General features: G+C 44.3%; 1 protein-coding gene across 1 annotated transcript in view; it reads left to right on the plus strand.

Moving 5' to 3' along the window:
• Positions 1-231: 231 nt before the first annotated feature.
• Positions 232-21,338, plus strand: part of NPHP4 (nephronophthisis 4) — a gene marked incomplete at its 5' end in the record, with an annotated part of 72,593 nt that continues 51,486 nt past the window's right edge. The window contains 2 exons of the mRNA XM_008589419.1: positions 232-414; positions 7,294-7,432. Of these exons, the coding sequence (XP_008587641.1) occupies positions 232-414; positions 7,294-7,432 (322 nt within the window). The remainder of the gene's footprint in view (positions 415-7,293; positions 7,433-21,338) is intronic.

A 21,338-nucleotide genomic window follows, 5' to 3' on the forward strand; every position in this document is an offset into this window, starting at 1 on the left:
GGGTACACAAGGGCCCTGGGCGGGTTGGAGGGTCTCAGAATGGAGGCTGTTGGCACCGGGGATGCCTTGTCCCCTCCTGCCTCCGTTTCTTCTTTTGTGAAATGGAGCTGACGGTCCCTGCCCCTTGTCGTGCTGTGCTCTGGTTGAATTTCATGGTGAGAGTGCTATGGATTTCCCTTGCAGGTGGCTCCTGTGATGACTCACACACCCATCCCTCTGTTTTCACCCTAGGCAACTTCAGCCACATCTTTGTCCAGCTTGGCATGTATGCACACAGTCCGCTGGGCCGCTTGGAACCCCTCGCTGGGAGCCGGTCCTGGGAGGGTGACCTTGCCTCTGCAGGGCGGGATCCAGCTCAACCCTTTTCACCGGCTGGTCTATAAAGTGCCCTCAGCCAGCATGAGCTCCGAAGAGGTACGTCAATAGATACTCCTTACATATGACACTTCTCTGGTGAGCTTCTAGCAAGTTCATGCATTTTCAGAACTAGAAGTTGACAAATGTGTTGGCAGATGTCAGTTCCTGGATATGCCCTTAAGATAAATATGATTGCTGATTTTTAGTCAGATGTAAACTCAATGAGGCCAGTTTTGGGTCTTATGTCACCCTTGTTCACCTGTTGATCTCCTGAGGTGGCTTGGTGGATCTGTGACTCTGATTTGTACACTTTGCAATGAGATCCACTTCTGGCTATGTACGTTTGGTGCATTGGAGGAGGATGGGCCTCGTGGCCTTTGCTAGTGGGTTTCCTAGCAGGATGAGTGCAGTGGTGGCAGCCAGTTGGTCTGGCTTCCAGCCCTGGCTTGTCCTTGTGACTTGTCACTAATTCCTGCTGGACCATGGCTCTCTCAGCTGAGTACAGAGGGGTAGGTCCTTAGCAGAGATTCTCAGGTTTAAAAAAAAACTATTCTGAAATGAAATGTTCTCTGAACCCTAATACAGAAAGCAAATGAAGGTAGGGGAGGGTAGGCCGAAGTGCGTGTGTGAGGGGTCACATCCCTGTCCTCCCCCTGGCCCCATCATTGGCCTTGGAGGATCATTAGTAGTGACCTGGGTGCCACAGACATGGCGTGAGACCACTTCCCTGACAGTGTCTGGGGTGCACCCTGACTCTGAGTGCGTGCTGTTGGGTGTGCTGTTTAGTTCTTCTGCTCACACTCCTAAAATACGCCTGTGTCAGCTGTGCAAACAGGAGCCTTTGAGTGTGCTCAGTTGTCTCATTTTTCTAAAGGAAAGGGGCTGTACCTGCCATTTCAGTATGTCACCTCTGTGCTGACTGTAGTGACGACTATCATTTTCAGTGTTATTTATGATTCGGATAATGCTTTGGGGACCTGAATAAGGGAACAGCTGATTGTTGCAGCTTTTCTTATTACAAGGAATGTCCCTCATCATGGGACTATATTTTGCTGCATTTCCACACAGTCTCGTTTGAGTCCTTATTATAAAATTGCCATTAGAAACCCCGAAGCCGTCACCATTCTCTCTCACTCTTTCTTTCTTCCCCCCACCCCCATCCCCAGTCTGGGTACGTACATAAATAAATATTTATTCTATTTACTTTTAGGTTTATGAACATTACATTGCCTTTGCTTTTTGAACTGTAAGCTATATTGGGGCATGAGTGTTTTGAAGGTTTTACTATGTCAAGGACACAAACGTATCAAATACTGCCAGTTTTCACAAGGGACACCACTTCTAAATCAGGATTTCTCAGCCTCAGCACTATTGACACGTTGTGCCAGATAATCCTGTGCTGTGGGGCGTCCTGTGCACTGGGGGTGTGTAGCAGCATCCCTGCCTACACCCACCAGATGCCAGGGGCACCCCCCAAATTGTGACAGCCCAGAAAGTCTGTGGGTATTGCCAAATGTCTCCTGGGAGAAAAATCGCCCCTGGTTGAGGACCACTGCTCTAAACAGATATCATTAACAAAAACAGTGAACTGAAACTGGTCATAAGCTCGATTCACTCTCCCGTACTATAAAAGCACTCCTCTGCTTCTTCCTGTATTTCTCACATAATGGTGCCAGCACCTATCAAATCAGACTGGATGGAAACCTAGAAATGCCTTGTCTCTGCCCCCACACCAGTTAGTTCTTTATCTCATTCATTCAGTCAATGCATTTTCATTGAGCACCTACATGTACCATAAGAAAAACATCCCTGATCCCATAGAATTTATGGTTGGGTAGGAGTGGTTGATGTTAATCAAAGAAAAATAAAAATATTATAAAAATTCTATAATTTTTGGCTAAGTAGATTTTAGGGTTTATATCATTAATGATTATTACATTGTTATTTACTGTGAAATGAAGTAATGTATCATGATTATCTTTCTTTCTTTAGACAACTCCTATCTTTTTCCCTTTAGTGAATAGTCGCCCCTTATAAAAATATTTATGTTTCCATAGGCAGCCACTTTCCACTTTTAGCTGTGACTTATGGTATTTACCTTTGTTTTCTAAATAATATGCATCTACTGCTGTTTCTTAGTTTATTGATTTTAGACATTATATACTGACTTTCCATGATGATAGATAAGAACTTTAGCTCTTTTACACGCTCCTGCCTCTTTTTAGAGCACTCTGTCCTCCCACTGCTTGGCCCTGGATTCAGGCACCATCGCAGAAAGTGTGCAGCACTGGGCCGGCCCGGTGGCGCACTGCTACAGTGCGCCGCTTGGGAAGTGCGGCAGCGCTCCCGCCGAGGGTTCGGATCCCACATACAGACTGGCCGCTCACTGGCTGAGCGAGGGGCGGGGGCAACACAGAGGGTTGCGATCCCGTTGCCGGTCCCGGTCCGGTACGGGTGCGACACTGAGGGTGGCGATCCGTTGCCGGACACGAAAAAAGACAAAAAGGAAAAAAAAAAAAAAAGAAAAAAAAAAAAAAAGAAAAAAAAAAAAAAAGAAAAAAAAAAAAAAAGAAAAAAAAAAAAAAAAAAAAAAAAAAAAAAAGAAAGTGTGCAGCACAGCAGGGCGGTCAGAAAATTGAAAGGGGCTCTTCAGGGAACTGGAATGTACCAGCGAGATCACTGAGGGAGAGGCTAGTGAATCACCCTTGTAAAGTTGTTCATGAGACCTTGGTGCGCCCCCAAGCCACATAGGTGTGGGTCTGACCCTAGGTAGCATATCAAACACTTTGAGAATTGAACTGTGGGATAGGCTACCACCCAGTCCCAGGGTCACCCACTGGGGGAGCACATGCAGGGGAGATCCAGGAGCACTGCCCAGGCTTCGGAAATGGGGCTGGCATTGGAACCACAGCCCACAGGAGACTGGTCAGAAACTGTGGCCTGAACCCAATGGGGCTGGTTCCTGCCTAAACAAAAATTTCAACGTTCTTCATAGGATTTAAGTAAGACTTAGAGTTTTGTAATGTTCAAAACGCCCATGATATGATCTAAATTAATTATCATATGAAGAACCTGGAAAATCTCCACTTGTAGGGAAAAGACATTTAACAGACACCAGCACTGAAATGACACTAACAAAGAATTTAAACCAGCCATTATAAAAATGCTCTAGTAAATAAAAGCAAACCCCTTTGAAACAAATGGAAAGATAGAAGGTCTCAGTAAAGAGACAGAAAATATGAGGAAGAATCAAAATTTTAGAACTGAATAGTAAAATAACCAAAATAAAAAAATTACTAGATGGCCTAATAGCAGAAGAGATTACAGAAGAGTCAGTGAACTTGAAGACAAATCAATAGAATTGTTCCACCCTGAACAACAGACAGGAAAATGGTTGGAAGACATTGGACAAAGCCTTGGCCTTGACCTGTGGGGTAATTATACCAAGAGGCTGACCCCTGTGCCATCAGAGTCCCAGCAGAGGAGAAAGAGTATGTCACAGGAAAAACTATTTGAAGAAATAATGGCTGAAAACTTCCCCAATTTGCCAAAAGATGTAAACCTACAGATCAAGAAGTTTAGAGAACCCTGGAGATAATTGCAAAAAAATCCATACCAGACACATCATAGTCAAACTGCTGAAAATCAAAGACACAAAAAAATCTTGAAAACAGCCATAGAAAAATGATGCATTACTTACAGCAAACAATAATTTGAGTGACTCTGGATTCCTCATCAGAAACCATAGAGGCCAGAAGGAAAAAGGGACAACATTTTAAAAGTGCTAACAGAAAGACCCCAGAACCCAGAATTCTATATCCAGCAAAAATGACACAGGAACAGAGGTGACATAAAATGTTCTCAGATGAACTCAAACTAAGAGAGTTCGTTGGCAACACACATTTTTAAAAAGAATTGCTGAAGGAATTTCTTCACGTGTAAGGGAAATGATACCAGATGGAAATTCGGAACATCAGGAACGAAGAAATAACAACAGAATGATAAATATAATACAGTATTCGTATTTTCTTGAGTTCTTTAAAGTACATTGGATGGTTGAAGCAAAAATCCAACTAGTTTCTGGTAGATTTTCAAGCTGTGTAGATGCCGTACATAAGACACTGTAAGAAAAGGAGGGGTGGTAAAGGGACTGCATGTGGACGGGCATTGTGCATCCCACTTGAAGTAATACGTGAACCTAGATGGTACCGTTTACTACGCCCCCAGGCTATACGGTGTAGCCATTATATAATCTGTGGGACCACCGTTGTATATGCAGTTTGTTGTTAACCAAAACATCATTATGTGGTACGTGACTGTACTTATATTTTAAACCCTCACAGCAATCACTAAAATAAAATACAAAGAGATGGTTAAAAACCCAATGGGTAGATAAAATGGAATTGTTTAGGAGATGGCAGGAAAGGGGAAATAGGAATAAAATATCAGAGGGAACAAATAATAATAAAATGGTAGTCCATAATCTAAACGTGCCAGTAATTACATTAAATGTGAATAGTCTAAGAACACCAATATAAAGACAGAGATTATCAGGCTGAATGGAAAATAAGGTCCAACTATATACTGTCTATAAGAAATATACTTTAAATATAATGATGTGGGTTGTAAGTATAAAAGAATGGAAAATATTCTAGGAAAACACTAAAAGAAAACTGGAATGTCTGTATTAATATCAGACAACGTAGACTTCAGAGCAAAGGAAATTTCCAGGAATTAAGAGCGATATTATGTATGATAAAAGGGTCATCACCAAGAGACATAACAATCGCCAAAGTGTTTGCATCTAGTATAGAGCTTTAAAATACATGAAGCAAAACTGATAGAACCAAAAGGAGAAATAGACAAATCCACAGTTATAGTTGGAGACGTCAATACTCCTCTCTAAGTAAACTTAGAATAAATAGATAGAAAATTGCCAAGGATACGGAAGAACTGAACATCACCATCAGCCAACTGGATCTAAATGACACATGTATGGGCCGGCCCGGTGGAGCACTGGATAGTGCGCTGCTTGGGAAGCGCGGCGGCGCTCCCGCCCGAGGGTTCGGATCCCACATACAGACCGGCTCCCGCTCACTGGCTGAGCGAGGCGCGGGAGCGACACCAAGGGTTGCAATCCCGTTGCCGGTCCCCGGTCCGGTACGGGGGCAACACTGAGGGTTGCGATCCGTTGCCGGACACGGAAAAAAGACAAAAGACAAAAAAAAAAAAAAAAAAAATGACACATGTAGAATACTCAACCCAACAGCAGCAGAATACACATTTTTTCCAGTGTACATGGAACATTCACCAAGATAGACAGTATCCTGGGTCATAAAACAAGCTTTAATAATTAAAAAAAAATTGAAATTATACAAGGTATATTCTCTGATCATAAGGGAATTAAACTAGAAATTAATAACAAAGATAACATAAAAATTTCCAAACAGTTGGAAATTGAACAATGTATTTCTAAATAATCCATAAGTCAAAGAGGAAGCCTCACGAGAAAATAAATATTTTGAACTGAAAAAAAATGGAAATACAACATATCAAATTTTAAAAAATCTATAGCATTAAATGCTTATATTAGGACAAAAAAAGATCTTAAGTCAATAATCTGACCTGCTTTTAGAAATTGGAAAAAGAATAGCAAAATGAACCTAAAGCAAGAAGAGGAAAGTCAGTAATAAAGAGCAGGAACCAATGAAATTGAAAACAGAAACATAATAGATTAAAAAATAGGGAAAAACCAATGAACCAAAAAACTGAGTCTTTGAAGAGATTAACAAAATTGATGAACCTGTAGTAAGACTGGAAAAGCTACGATAATCAATATAGAGTGCTATTGGTGAAGAGATTGGCACAAAGATTGATGGAACAGAATAAAAGTCCAGAAATAAATCACAGTTTAGAAGTTTCTTATAAAATTTGATACATACATACCATATGACCCAGCAGGCCTACTCTTGGAGGAGTGAAAATGTGTGTTCACACAGAAGTCTGTACACCAGTATATAACAGCTCTATTTATAATCATCCAGACTGCAGACAACCCAAATGTTCTTAAATGCGTGAATGGCTAAGTAAACCGTGGTACATCCATGCAACAGAATGCTGCTCAGTAATAAACAGGAGTGACCTGCTGATGTACAACAAGTGCTACAACTTGGATGGATGTCATCAGCATTATGTTGAATAGAAGAAGCCAGTCTCAAAAGCTTTATATCACATGATTGCATTTACGTCACATTCTCCAAAAGACCAAACTGTAGTGCTGGGGAAGTGATCAGTGATTGCTGGGGTTAGGTGGGGCAAGATATGACTACAAGGGGCAGCTCAAGGGAGTGTTTGGGGTCACGGAGCTGGTCTGTATCCTGATGTGGTGCTGGTTACGTGAATCTACACGTGTGTTAAAACCCATAGAACTAAAATTTAAAAAGTCAGTTTTACATAGTTTAATAAAAAAAAAACACACATTCAAACTGGAGATATACAGGTTGAGCATCCCTGATCCAAGAATCTGAAACCTGAAATGCTCCAAAATCAGAAACTTTTTTGAGTGTCAACACGACGCTCAAAGGAAGTGTTCGCTGGATATAATGCGAATATTCCAAATTCTGAAAACATCTGAAATTTGAAACACTTCTGGTTCCAAGCATTTCAGGTAAGGGACACTCAACCTGTATTTTTAATTTCTAGTTGGGTAATGGTCATTCTGTGATAATATGGTCCTATGGGATTTTAATGCCATAACCAATTGTTTTCTGCTCAGAAAATTACTTGACTATAATCTGAGAACATGTGGCTTCAGAAGTCTTTGATTTTGCTTAGACTCTGTTCTGGGGCCGGGCGTGTTGTTCCTGGTTGAATCATTGTGACAGGACTGCTGACGATGGGAGAGGCCATCATCGCTCTCGTTGTGCTCAATCCCAGGTGAAGCAGGTGGAGTCAGGAACGGTCCAGTTCCAGTTCTCCCTGAGCTCCGAAGAACACCAGGACACACCCACAGAGCATGCCAGCAGCACCAGAGCAGAGCGGAGGCCCTCCAGGAAGCCACCCACGTCCCCATCAAGTAAGTGTTCCCACAGAGCTGACTTTACAGGCACACAGCACGACTTCCATCTGTTCCCCGGCAAGAGTACTTAGTCCAGTATAGTAGTCACCACACTCTTAAGATAATGGCCACAGATTGCTTTAATTTGAACCAGTTAGTTGGGATTTTGCTTGGTATGGAGGTGTAGAATTGGACAGTGACAAAGTGTGGCCCAGCATTTGTCACCTGTGCTTTAGCCACTCGTCTCAGTTACTTGACAGCTCCCCGGGCAAGCATCTGTGGGTGGTTCTGTCACTAACGCCTAAAAGGGCACTTTATGTGGGTGTCCCGCAAGCCTGGGACTGAGGATGAGAGGCTGCCTGAAAGCCAGGACTGCCTGCCAGCTCTAGTTTGCACTGTTAATGTAGCTGTCTTCTCACCTTGAAGCACTGTCCTTGGGGGCTGGGAGTCTATCTCGGTATGTGGCTTTCTTTAGAAAGGGAGTAATAATTGGCTGCAAGCAGCCAGGGCTACCAGCAGAGGTACAGTCCTTGCCTTGTGGGTGGTGACAAAGCTGCGTGCATTTAGATGGTTAAAAAGCTACTGCCAGTTGTCAGTAGTATTTGGTTGGCTCAGCGTCTTCTGCGGTGGCCAGTACCCTGTGTTCAGGGCCTCTTAGTTTAGACCCATGTCCTGATGGTGAATTTCATCTATAATGAAGCGAGAGGCAGAAGTTGAAAGGGGGTGTTCTAGAAGTCCACCCTGAGTGAGTAGATCCTTCGCACTAGGCATCTGGAGATCTCGCTAGTCAAAGAAGGTTCTAGGACCCCGAGATCACAGGCCATTATTCTCTTTGCTGGTTCTACATGGAAGGATCAGGAATGAACAAATGTGTAAGCTGGTAGAGGGAAGCTTCGTGTTCCCCGTCCTCCCGATGGCTTTCCTCTAGCTGGTAGGTGCCAGTGTCCAGGGAGGACTTGCTTTCTCTTCTCGGTGTGAGTCCTGGCACAAAGGTGCTGGTGATTCTTTCACTTGGGAGTGATTTTCTTTATGAGTTGTGATTCTAGTTTATGGAAACTAGTCTTGTTGAATTTAATCGAATTACAATTGGTGACTGCAGCATTCTTATTTCTGTGGCCTAGAACTTGGTATGTTGACCTCCATTTTCATGGTCTTCCAGGATTTTCTGAGTTGTCTAAAGATTTTCAGGTACCAAAACTTGATGGTTGACTGCTTAGAGACAAACCACATCACTAAGTATTTTCCTTCTTCATAGAGGCAGTACATTTGATGGTTTTGATCGTTCTGTTCTCTCAGTTTTTGAATATTCTGCTTTCCAGATTGTTCTCAGTATTTCTTTTTATCACCGATGTATGCATTAATAATCCATCTTATGTAAGTGGTACCGAAATGTACAGCACCCCTTGTACTTGAGGTATTGCCAGAATGTCTGCTAGAACCCTTGCAGTAGTGGGTGGTAGGCATGTATTTTCTGTCAGAGTCAGTTTAGAATAAATTGCCAATTTTATTTGAGAAAGCTGAATGCATTGAAGTCTTAGGACTCAAGTTTAAAAATACTAAACAAAGGGTCAAATCTATTTCTAGCCCATCCTCTGCTTTCAATCTAGTATCTTTCCTTCTTTGACATATATTCATAGTTACATTTTAAAAATAAAGAAATATCAACCTCTAAGAACGTAAATATGAAAGGAAGATTGGATCCTAGAGTATAAAATAGGTATATTTTGTGATTAAATCTAAACATAATTGCTCTGATTTTTGATTAAGTTACTTAAAAGGACTATAATAATATGCAATAAACATAGTTCACCTGTGTTTGTAGAAATACCTGAATAGATAATTTCTTTAGAGAATGAACCTATATAGCTAACTTTAATGGAAAAATATAATTACCTTTTCTGGAAAGGAATTTTCAAGTGTTTAGATTATGTTGTAGTTATGGCATTGGAAACAAGCAGCTACTTATGTTTGAAGACCTTCTGATCAAATTAATTATAAACTCTGATGGGACGGCCCTGCTGTTGGGCTTCTTTTGGGCTGGATCAGTTGTGACGTCCTCTGTGGATCTGGTTCTGCTTCCCTAGTTACCGTGTCTCTTTCACGAGGGGATTGGAGTCTGCGCTGCCTCCGTTTTCCCAGAGTTGTTCTGTAACTGACTCTTTGCTTGTGGTTCATCGAGCTTATTGGAACTCTGGATTTATAGTTTTCATCACATTCAGAAAATTTGTGGTCATTATTTCTTCAAATGTTTTCTTCCGTCTTCCTCTCTCATCCTCTCCTCTGGCGGCCCCAATTACACGCATATCAGCCTGCTAGAGGTTGTCTCACAGCTCCCTGGTGTTCTGTCCACTTTTCCTGATCTTTTTTTCTCTCTCTCTTTCATTTTGGATAGTTTCTGTTGCTGTGTCTTCAAGTTCACTCATCTTTTCTTCTGCAGCGTCTGATCTGCCATTAATTCCATCCACTGTATTTTTCATCTCAGATACTGTAATTTCCATCTCTAGAAGTTCTGTTTGGGTCTGTTTTATAACTTCCATGTCTTGACTTGATATGTTCAATGTTTCCTCTAACTTTTTGGATATATGACATACTCATATAGTTTTGTTGAAAACTATTTTATTTTATTATATTTATATGAGATACAGTATCTTAATATCCTTATTTACTAACTCTAATATCTTTGTCAGTTCTAGATTGGTTTTGTTTGATTGATTTTTGTTTTAACTTGGGTTATATTTTTCCACCTCTTTGCATGTCTGATAATTTTGTATTGGATTCCAGATATTGGGAATTTCATCTGGTGCTGAATATTTTTGTATTTGATAAATATTCTTAAGCTTTGAAAGTTGTTTGAACCTTTCAGGATTTGTTAGGTGGGATTAATTATTCCCTACTAAGATGACAAGACCCTTTTGCGTACTCTGCCGGTGTCCCATGAAAAATGGCTGGTGTGAACAGGCGCTATGTCTGGCCCTGTGAACACCAAGTACTGTTCTCTGTAATCCTTTCTGGTGGCTCTTTCTCTGGCCTTTGTTAGTTTGCTTATCAGTACCCTACTGAGTGCTGGAGGGAGACCCTGTGGTACATGATCAGAGTTTCTGTCTGGGTAACTCTTCCTCTCTGGTGCTCTGTCCTTTGAACTTGAGCTTCCTTGGCCTCCCTGGACCCTTAGCTCTGTCTTCTCAAATCAGGGTCCACTGTGCTCTGCCTGTGTTTTCCTTCCCTTCTCTGTGACCTGCAGACTTGCTGAACACAGTAAGCTGGGGCAATTGGAGGGCTCCCCTCTTTTGTTTCCTGCCCCTCAGGATCACTCTCCTTTGTTACCTGAAGTCCATTGTCTTGAAAACCATTGTTTTATATATTTTGTCTGCTTTTAGTTTTTAAATTTGTCTCAGATAGGAGGGTAAATCTGGACCCTGTTACTCCATCTTGGCAGAAGTAGAAGTCTTTCACTGCTATTATTGGTTTCTAGGCTACAGAAATCTTCCACTCCCAACGCTGATAGTTTGGTAGTTTTGCAACTTTTCCTAGCTACTTGTGCCGTTGTGATTCACTAACCATGCCATGTGTTTCCATGACTTTGAGTCTTCGGCTCATGCTGTCTGCCTGGAATGTATTTCCCCATGGTCTGAATTTACTTTCATTTAAGATAGATTCTTTTTTTTTTTTTTTTAATTAAAGAAATACATAGTCAAGAACAGCCAAGGCATTTTGAAGAAGACGGGGGGCTTCACCTTTCTTGATTTGCAGACTTACCATAAAGTTATGGTAACTGGAAGAATATGGCATTGATGCAGAGATAAACAGATAACGGTACAAAGCCAGCATGGTATGTGACAGCTTACAGATGAGGAATGTAGTAGTCTCCTGCTGCTGCTATAACAAATTACCACAAACTTAGTGACTTAAAAACAACACAGACTTATTCCTTTATAGTTCTGAGGTCAGAAGTCCAAAATGGGTCTCATAGGCTTGATTCAAAGTCTCAGCAGGGCTGGTTCCTTCTGGAGGCTGTAGGGGAGAATTCATTTCCGTGCCTTTCCCAGCTTCTGGAGGCTGTCAGCATCACTTGGCCCCTTCCTCCATCTTCAAAGGCAGTAGTGCAGCATATTCCAGTCTCCCCGACCCTGGCTCTCCTGCCTCTCTTCCACCTACCAGGACTGTTGCGGGTATGTTGGACCCACCCAGGTAATCCAGGATCATTTCTCTATGTCAAGGTCAGCTGATCAGCAACTTTAATTCCCTTGGCAGTGTAGCGTAACATATTTATAAGTCTGGGGATTAGGATGTAGACGTCTTTGGGGTAGGGAGCAATGATTCTGCCTACGCAGGAGTAAGGAAGGCGCAGCCAGTACATGGTGCTGGCGTGACTGGTTATCCATGTGAAAAATATAAAATTCAATTCTAATTTCATGCCATGTATAAAAATAAATTCCACATGGATTAACAAACAAAACTTTAGGAATTTTAGAAAATTTTAGAATTAGAAGATTAGAAAGAAGAATATTTATAGAAAGATTGCCTCCAAATCAATAAGAAATACGTAAGCAACAGGAAAGAAAAATGGGCAAAGACATGAAGAGGGAATTCACAGAGAAGAAATCAGAATAACCAATAAACGTAAGAAAAAGTACTGTTTCACTAGTAATCAGAAATGCGAAATAAAGTGAGAGATCATTTAAATTTCCTCCTATTGGTAAAACCTAGCTGTCTAACAGCGTGACGGCTAACGAGGCTGTGGTGAAGGAGGGGCTCTCACCACGGTGGGAGGACTGGGCTGCGCATAGCTGCTTTGAAGAGCAATTTTGTGATGTTTAGTTAATACCCTAGAAGTCAAAAATGCCATTCTAGGCACCTGTTGCGGAGAACAGCTAGTTCTGCTCATGACAACACGTTATAATAGCCAAAATATGACAGCAACTGCCTGGTCCCCAGTTGTGAAAGGATAAGAAGCTGATTAATTTGGACAATGGAATGCTGTAAACTGGCTAAATGAATGAAACAGATCTATACATATCATTATGGGTAAATCTCGATAGACGTCAGAAAGGAATTGTAGAATAAGGCAGCATTTAAGTGACTGTCAGAACAGGTGTGTGCATTGTTTGTGAGTGCAGACTTACCGGGTGTTGTATAGACAACCTTAACAGCCTTATATCTAGGTTTTTATTTTTTTGGTGGCTGGCCAGTCTGGGGGCCTGAACCCTTGACCTTGATATTATAACACTGCGCTCTAACCAGCTGAGCTAACTGTCTGGGCCCATAGTTACTAACTGAATGATATCAGACCAGTTACTTATGTCTGTTACTCAGTTTCCTCAGCATAAAATGGGGTGGATTAAAGACCTAAGTGTGAAAAACAAGACTTGAGAAATTTTAGAAGAAAACATTGGAAAATATTTTTATGACCTTGGAGTTAGGAAAGCCTTCTTGAACAAGATAGAAAAGCTTAAACCAAAAAGAGGAGATTGAGAAATATGGTTATGTTAAAATATAAAACTTTTGGATGAGAGAAGACTCCTTAAACAAAGTTAGGAGGCACATCTCAGACTGAAAGATACTTGCAATACATATAGCCATTAAAAATTAGTTGCGAGAATTAGAACTAGAACACTAGAAAGAAGAAAGACTATAGAAAGAGCTCTTCCAAATCAATAAGAAAAGAAAAATGGGCAAAGCATATCAAAGGACTGTAGAGAAGATTAGATGCGTAAAGACACAGTCAAGTGCTCAGGACTGCCTGGCGTGGAGCTCATGCTCAGCAATCGCCATCGGCTGTCACTGTAGCATTATTCTTATACTGCTGCTGTTGGCAGGACTGCTGGGAAGTGACCACATGTATGTGCTTGTAGTAGTCCATTTTTGTTGCTTACAACAAAATACGTGGAATTGGGTAATTTATAAGAAAACAAAATTTATTGCTTACAGTTTCTGAGGCTGGCAAGTCCAAAGTCCATCTGGTGGTGGCGACAGTGACCCAGGGGTCTCACATTGCAAGATGGTAGAAGCAGAGAAAGCAGAGACAGACTCTCCTCTTCTTTTAAAGCCCTCAGAACCACGCCCCTGACCACCATTTTTAATCCATTCACTACTGCACGGTCCTACAATCCAATCACCTCTTCAAGGCTCCACCTTTCAATACCACGATAGGATTTCCCACTCTCTTAACAGTCACAGTGGGGGCTAAGTTTCTAATACATGAAACTTGGGGGACACAGTTCAAGCTTCAGGGAGTTTTGGGGGGACATAATCCAATCCACTACAGTGCTCCTTTCAACCACATTCAATTAAACGAGATCCAAACTCTTCCTGGCAGCAAGGTGGCCACGAGGGCAGGAGCAGCTGCAGTACACCTCCATGGAATGTCTCTTGACCCCACAGTCCTTAATGGGCATGACACTGCCCAGGAAATTAGGTTCTCACTGGGTCCAGAAAGCTCAGTGCTGGCCATGCTTCTACTGTCTTGTATTAGCCATTCTGGAAGAACTTAAGGGCATGGTGACTCAGGGTTAGTTCGAGTGTATCTCCCTCCCCCTCACCTCCCTCCCACCTTCATTGATTTGGCAAATACTTACTGAGGGTCTATGATGTGCCAGGTACTTTGTTAAGCTCCTGACCTCAGAACTTACATTTTATTTTATTTATTTATTTATTTTTCCTTTTTGTCTTTTTTACTGACTGGTAACGGGATCGCAACCCTCGGTGTCACGCCCGTACCGGGGACTGGCAACGGGATCGCAACCCTCGGTGTTGCACCCGCACCCGCGCTCAGCCAGTGAGTGGAAACCGGTCTCCACATGGGATCCGAACCCTCGGCGGGAGCGCCGCCACGCTCCCAAGTGGCGCACTCTCCAGTGTGCCACCGGGCCGGCCTAGAACTTACATTTTAAAAAGACAAAATCAACTACTAAATATATTAGGAAGCAAGAGAATAATGTACCACTCTGGTGCAGGATGTTGATAGTTGGGGAAGCTGTGTGGGGACAGGGAGTTTATGGGAACTCAGTGTACCTTCTATTCAATATTGCTGTGAACCTAAAACACTGCTCTAAAAAACAGAAAAAGAATAAAGTAAGACAGAGAGGTAGAGAATGACGTGTGGAGAGCTTTACAGTTATGTCCATCTTGATTTGATTAACTTTAATTCAGTGTTTCTGTTTCAATTTCTGTCTCTATAATTGAGGATCATTTATGGCAGAGGTCAGCAAACTTTTTCCATCAAGGCCAAATAATAAATATTTTGGGCTTTGGGGGGCCAGATGGTCTCTGTCACAGCTACTCATGTCTGCTGGTATACCCTGAAAACCACAGATGATATGTCAGTGAATGAACATGGCTCTGTTCTAATAAAACTTTATTTGCACACACGGATTACAGGCTTTATTTGGCCTGCGGGCTGTAGTTTGCAGACCCCTGAGCCATCGCTTTCTTGTTTGTCATGTCTTTCAGAAGGAAGCTTTCCATCTTTTTCTGTGCTTTAAAAGGCATTAAACAAAAAGCAGGACCTATTTCTTGAAGGTCTGATGAAATTTACCTGTGAAAATATCAGGAACCTGAGGGTTTTTCAAGGGATTTTTGGACAACCATTTAAGTTTATTTTCATGGTTATTGGCCTGTTTACATTTTCCACCTCATTTCTGTTAACTTTTGGCATATATGTTCTCTAGAAAAATAGCCAATTTAATTTACAAAGATGTTGGAATAAAGTTGTATCTAATTTAAAAATTCTGGTTTGTGTCTGTGGTTAAATTCCTTTCCCATTCCTATTATTTTGCTGGGACGCTTCCTTTTCTGGTTGGGCTTATCAAAGGTTTGCACATCTCATGAGTCTCATCAGATAATCGGCTACTGTTTTCTCTTATTGGTTCTCTTGTTCTTTGTTTTTATGTTTCCAATTTTATCTTTAATTAATTAAATTTAATTTTATCTTAATTAATTCCATATTCTTAATTTCTTCAGGTTTTTAGGAAGTTGAATGCTTGGCTTATTTTTCATTTATGCTGTTTAATAAAATCATTTCAGGTTCTGCGATTTTCTTCCAAGTACAGCTTGGACCCCATTTCATGGGTTTTGATTTGTAGTATTCTTAATTCCTAAATTGTTTGAGTTCTTATTTCCTTTTTACCTAGAATTTGGAAGTTTTATTTTTTTAAATTTTTTTTTTTACATATTCCCACATTATTAAAAATACATACAGCCATAAAACACTTCTTGCCCTTTCTTATGGGAACTTCTACTCATCTCTGAAGCCCAGCTTGAGGGTCTCGTCCCTGCAGAGCTTCCTCCTCAGTGCCCCACAGCCTCTGTGGGCTGCTGTTGACTTTGCGTACTCGTGTGCTGTCTGCAATTCCTCCTTCTACTCTTCTTGGAGTGTATTAGTCAGGCTTGCTGTGGTAACAAATAATTCCCCCATCTCCATGGTTTAAAACAAAAAGGTTTACTTTCTACTCTGACTGCATGTCCGTTGTGGTTGGTGGTGGCTCTGCTCAACATGGCCCTACGTGGCAGTTGCCACTTGGAACATTGCTGGTCACTGCATTGTATGACTGATAAGGTCAAGGGTGGGGACGTCTGTCCTGGATCACATGCCCTGTCTTGGTATGGGGGTTGGGCTTGCCGTTGACTATATGGTTAAGAGCTGGGAGGGTGATTCCCCAAAGGAAAACCATCAGAAGACAGTGTGGATTCAGGGTGGGCAAAACCCTCAGGTGTTGGTTGCCCCCTGGATTGAGGAGGCTGACCTCCTGACCCCGAGTCCTCATTCTGTCCCCCACACCCTGCTGCTTTGACTGTGTGGTTGCATTCCAGCTTTGACCACCTTTCTCTGCACTTCTCCACCAGTGAATGAGTGGATGTTAGTAGTTCCTGCCCTTCTTCCTGCTGTTGGAGGAGGAGGAAGACAAGGGAGAAGCAACCTGTCCTCCAGAAGCCACCATCTAGACCTCTGGACAGGGATCTGGGTACAGGGAAGAGGACCAGGAGGCCAGATGTGCTTGGGCTCGAGTGGGTATCATTGAGGTTTGGGGAGAGGGACCCCTCTTAGGGAGGGTTCCCCACAGAGCTGGCTCACTTCTGGGCTCCTGATTATCCTGTCACTCACTGCAACAAGCATCTTTCTAGGTGACTGGGCCGAGGGAGTTATTTTCCCAGGTGTCATTTACCTATTTTCCCACTGGGCAGCAGATTGACTTTGCATGATGCAGAGCTCGTGGGTGCACACACTTTTGTCTCTCTACCAAAAGATTTATCATGTGTCCTTGGCAGAGAGGAGCATAGTTTGGTTATAGGAAGGATCAGGAACTGAACTGTTGTGTAAATGTGCTATAGCAGCATAATCTATCTTTTAGTTACTAGGAGCAGACCAGCAGATCTACACGGATGGAACCTGATTTAATTTGGTTTATTTAATTTGGATTTATGGCTGCATTCATATCATGTTAATGTGGTCACCTTCAGCCCATGTTCAAGCATTTGCAGACAGTGCCTCCCAAGACTCAGAGTAAGAGACTTTTAAATATCCACTAGTGTTTAACTTATGATGGAAACTTTTCTTACTCCGGTATTTTACGAACTTATATGGTTCCTTTGGAGATCTTAATGATATGCGGCTGTCACTTTAAGTGAGATACTTTGGCTCTCCGTGATGAATAATCCTTTTTATTTTTTCTACAGCGTTGCAAGGGAGCTAAAGTCCATTCATCACCAACATGAGAGAGTGTGTGTGGAGCCACTAGAGGGCACTCAGTTTTTATTTTTTGTAACTCGGAATTTCCCTGACCTGTATTTTGCTTTTGAATGTTCTGGTGGTGTCAGGATTTTGATCTGTTTGCTTTTGATAGATTTAGAAACAGCCATGTGGACATATAATCATGGTGTTTCCCAGGATATGTGGACTTAGATTCTTGCCACGATTGTGCCTGCTGTGCTGTGTTCTTGTCTGGAACGTCCTCTCCGGCAGACAGACCCCTCGCTGTCATTCAGTATATCACGCAGCAGGAGGGGAGAGTTCCAGGCTGTCGAGGAGCTTTTTGGTCGCCCTTTAACAGAGGGGTTGGAAGTTCGTGTGTAGATAGTAAGGGAGCGTTTTGCTGGCAAATGCTGGTGAGAAAGTGTTCAGAGCAAGGCTGTGGACAAGGGAGGGAATGCTCCTGAGACCGACCCTGAAGGTGACCCCAGTGTGGGCTCCGGGCATGTCACAGAGCCCCTCCACTCCTCTGGGCCTGACTAACTGAGACAGGGTGCTCCTGCAGTCTGAGTTCATTCTGCTGGAGACCCACGCCCATGCCATCACCGACTGTCCCTTTATCTTTTCTTAGATTTTGCTTATTTTCCCATTCCTGCGATCAAGGTCTTAGGAGGAATGACTTTTTACCCACAGATAGGAATAAAGGCCTTTCAAGTGGGTGTGCCTTGTGAACTCTTGGCATCTAGAGCACTGTTGAGTAGATGCTGCTTCCTCCTTTAATGTCACGGTCTGATGGTGGGACACTGACTTTTACAGTCTTTCTGTGAGTCCCAGTGACTGCGTCTTTAACAGTGAGGGCCCTGCCTGTCCCCTGCTCTCAGGCCAGTGTCTGCACCATGGCCACCTCCGCTTCTTCCTGGGCCAAGACCTGGCCCTTTCCCAGCCCTTAGCCTGAGCTACGCAGCTTGCTAAGTGGATCATCCTTGGCCGCCCCTTCTTGCTACTCTGGGATTTTCCTCTCTTTCCAATAACCCACCCTTTGGTTAGACCCAGGCAGTTCTGTTGCATGGGGCGGTTGGTTCCAGAACTGAGCATTTTCCTCTGTTGATACCCTCACTAAGCCTGCCTGCTGAGTCTCCTTTCCTTGGCGCAGGCGTCTAAGCCTGGGCAGGTCCAGGAGGACAGAGAGCATTTTGGGATCAGGGACACCAACGCTGCTTCCTGTGCAGGGCCCGCTCCTGCTGGGGCAGGACGGTGGTGCTGTGGGCCCCCCATCCGCATTTCCAGAAGGACGCCATCAGCTCCCACACGCTTCCTGATGTGCCCAGGGGACTTTGCGCTCTGCAGCCTGGGCAGACATCTGGCTGAAGACCACTGCCCATCTCCTGCTTAGCTCTTTACTTGTCTTTCCATCTTTCTGTGGCCCTGGCGTGATGTCAATGCATGTAGGAAAGTAAAGGTGGTAAAACCCCATCCTTTGTCTCTCCTTGTTTCTGTTTTTACTCCTTATGGCAGTGTAACTTGCATACTGAACAGCGCGTGGGTTGAGGGCACAGATGGCCGCTAGCAAAACCCTAGGTCAGAAGATGGATGCCATAGCCCTGCACCTCTGCACCCCTGTGGACCCCTCCTCGCACCGTCAGCACTTTTAACCTGTCTGGTGATATGACACCAGAAGTGAGAGGGTTGCTGGCAGGGATGCTGCCTCGTGCCCCAGTCCTGTTCCCTGCGGCACATGGTGGGGTGGCCGTGATGGAGAAGCAAAGCCCAGTGCGCTTCCTTTGAGAGAGCCCTGTGCCCGGGAGGGACAGGCTTGACTGGAGAGCACCTTCCTCCATTTCTGGCTGTGGATTTATTGTTATTATTCTGAACGATAAGGTTCTTTTCTGTCCTCTACCCAACATGTATAATTGGGAGCCATGTTGACAGTCTCCCTGGGGGTGGAGGAAGGAGGCTCAGGGTGTGTTCCAGGGGATTCTTGCCCCTGGTTCTTGCCACGTTTGAACATTATTTTCTCACAGTACAGCTTTTGTTGTCTGACTCACTCAAAGTGCTGTCTGGGACATGTTGACCTGAGAAGTATCCCCTCTCCCTGGAGTGTGGAATGCAGGCTCCTGCCAGGAAGAATGTAGAGCAGGCCTGCAGACCAAGGGGACATGTGCTGCCCAGGGCTGGGGTCAGAGCGCAGGCCTCTGCCTTGCCTGCTAGGGCTGTGTCTTAGTCAAGTGTAGGGCGTTTGAGCTTCTTGAAGCTAAATTGACGGAAGACTGGGGTGGACAATTGAGGCTTGTTGACAGGGGTGTCCAGCAAATGGAGACTGTCTGGAGGGTAATAGAGTGTCAGGGAAGGTTTATCTTCAGACAGGTGGCAAAGCCTGTGGCAGCTGCAGGTCAAAGCTTTTCCTTTGTCTCAAGCATTCAGCGTGGACCGTTTCAGATCTCAGTTCACCCTGATGTCGTGGGAACCCACTGCTTTAGTCCCCTGCTGCTCCCTTTGGGTGACGGCTCTGTGCAGCTGCGGTGTGCTGGTGATACCACTTCTCAGGCCCTGATGGCCCTGAGCTGCCCAGAGTGGCTATGGGAAAGCTCGTCTCTGAGTTTCTGTGCTCTTCTTTTTTTTTTTTTTTTGTCTTTTTTTTCCGTGTCTGGCAACAGATCGCAACCCTCAGTGTTGCCCCCGTACCGGACCGGGGACCGGCAACGGGACTGCAACCCTCGGTGTCGCTCCCGCGCCTCGCTCAGCCAGTGAGCGGGAACCGGTCTGTATGTGGGATCCGAACCCTCGGGCGGGAGCGCCGCCGCGCTTCCCAAGCGGCGCACTATCCAGTGCGCCACCGGGCCGGCCCCTGTGCTCTTCTTTTTAATGTCCATTTTTTTACCTGAAACCAGAGTCCTGTGGTGGGCTCCATGCCACCTGCTGGTGGAGGAGCCCAGCCTCCCGCCGGCCTGGGGGAGCAGAGGGGCGCACTGAGGGGAGAGGCAGCCGAGTCCACAGCTGCCAGCTGTGGGAACCTCATCTCTCACTGCCTGCTCCCACTGGTGTGCGTAGTCCAGCCAGGAGCAGACTCTGGCAGGGACATAAAGTCACACCTTATAATGACCATTAAACTAAAAATTAAAAAAAATTCTACAGGTAAAACGAATACATGCTTGCTAACATGATAAGGGGGATGTTGCAGTCCCTCTCCATTGCTCACTGCTGGGTGGGTTTTGGGGGGTTTGCCTGCACGCCTGCATGCACAGGAGGCTCTCCTTCCTGTGTTGTTCAGTAAAGATGGGATCACACCCCACACCTTGTCGGTTAACTGCTCTTTCACTTGATGTCGTGTCTTGGCGGCCTCTCTGTGTCAGCACATGCCCACTGACCTCCCCCTCTACTTGCTTCGTGCCCCACGTGGGTGTACCAGGTTTCATTTAGGCACTTCCAGTGTGAGCAGAACCTGGGTCCCGCTGACGAGCTGCTGTTTTCATTAGCGCCGCCACAGATGGCCTTGTGCACATGGCCTTGTGCCTGCTGCCGATGGCCTCTTGGACACCTCAGACGTGTATGCATGCATCCTGTGCACACGTGCGAGCTGCCCTGTGGTTCAGTTTTGCCGGCCCCAGTAGTTCTCAGCCTTGTCGTGTTCTGTGGCTGGAGAGCGGCCTCCAGTCAGGCAGGCCTGTCGTGGCTTTTGGGAGACTCCTGGAGGAAGTAAAGGAGTTGCTCTCTGGAGGAGATGGGGTTCTCTGGGTGGGACTATTAGCACAGTCCGAGAAGCAGTTTAACCAACAACCCCCATGTCAAGCATTAAAAAAAGAAGACTGGAGGCTGAGTTGGCTGGTGGTCTTGGCGAACTCCCTCTCAGCCCTGCTTCTCCAGGGTACGGGGTCTGAGCCCCTCAGCCCCAGCTCACCAGAGGCTGTCAAAGCCTTTCTTACGCTCTTTACTCTCTTGGAAGATAAAATTGCATGCGGAGTCATGATGTAAAGAATTACCTGAAAAAATATGCCACACAACATGCCAAATTTGGGGAAATAAAGCACATGTCAGAAGTTTTAATGGGCTCTGAAGGTATGTCTTTCTGCCACGTTCCATGTTGACTCACCTACAGGGTGCAGGGAGGGTCCCGCTCCTAAGTGCCGCTTTCTCTTAGCAAAGATAATGGAGCCATTTCCTGCAGTTTTTCCCCATTACCGAAATTGGCCTGTGGAGTCTCAGAGCCCCCATTTAGGGTGGAGCAACGTAGAGGTCCCCTAG

This window comes from Galeopterus variegatus, unplaced genomic scaffold (genome assembly GCF_000696425.1).
Source record: "Galeopterus variegatus unplaced genomic scaffold, G_variegatus-3.0.2 Scaffold5430, whole genome shotgun sequence".
Classification (NCBI taxonomy): Eukaryota; Metazoa; Chordata; class Mammalia; order Dermoptera; family Cynocephalidae; genus Galeopterus; species Galeopterus variegatus.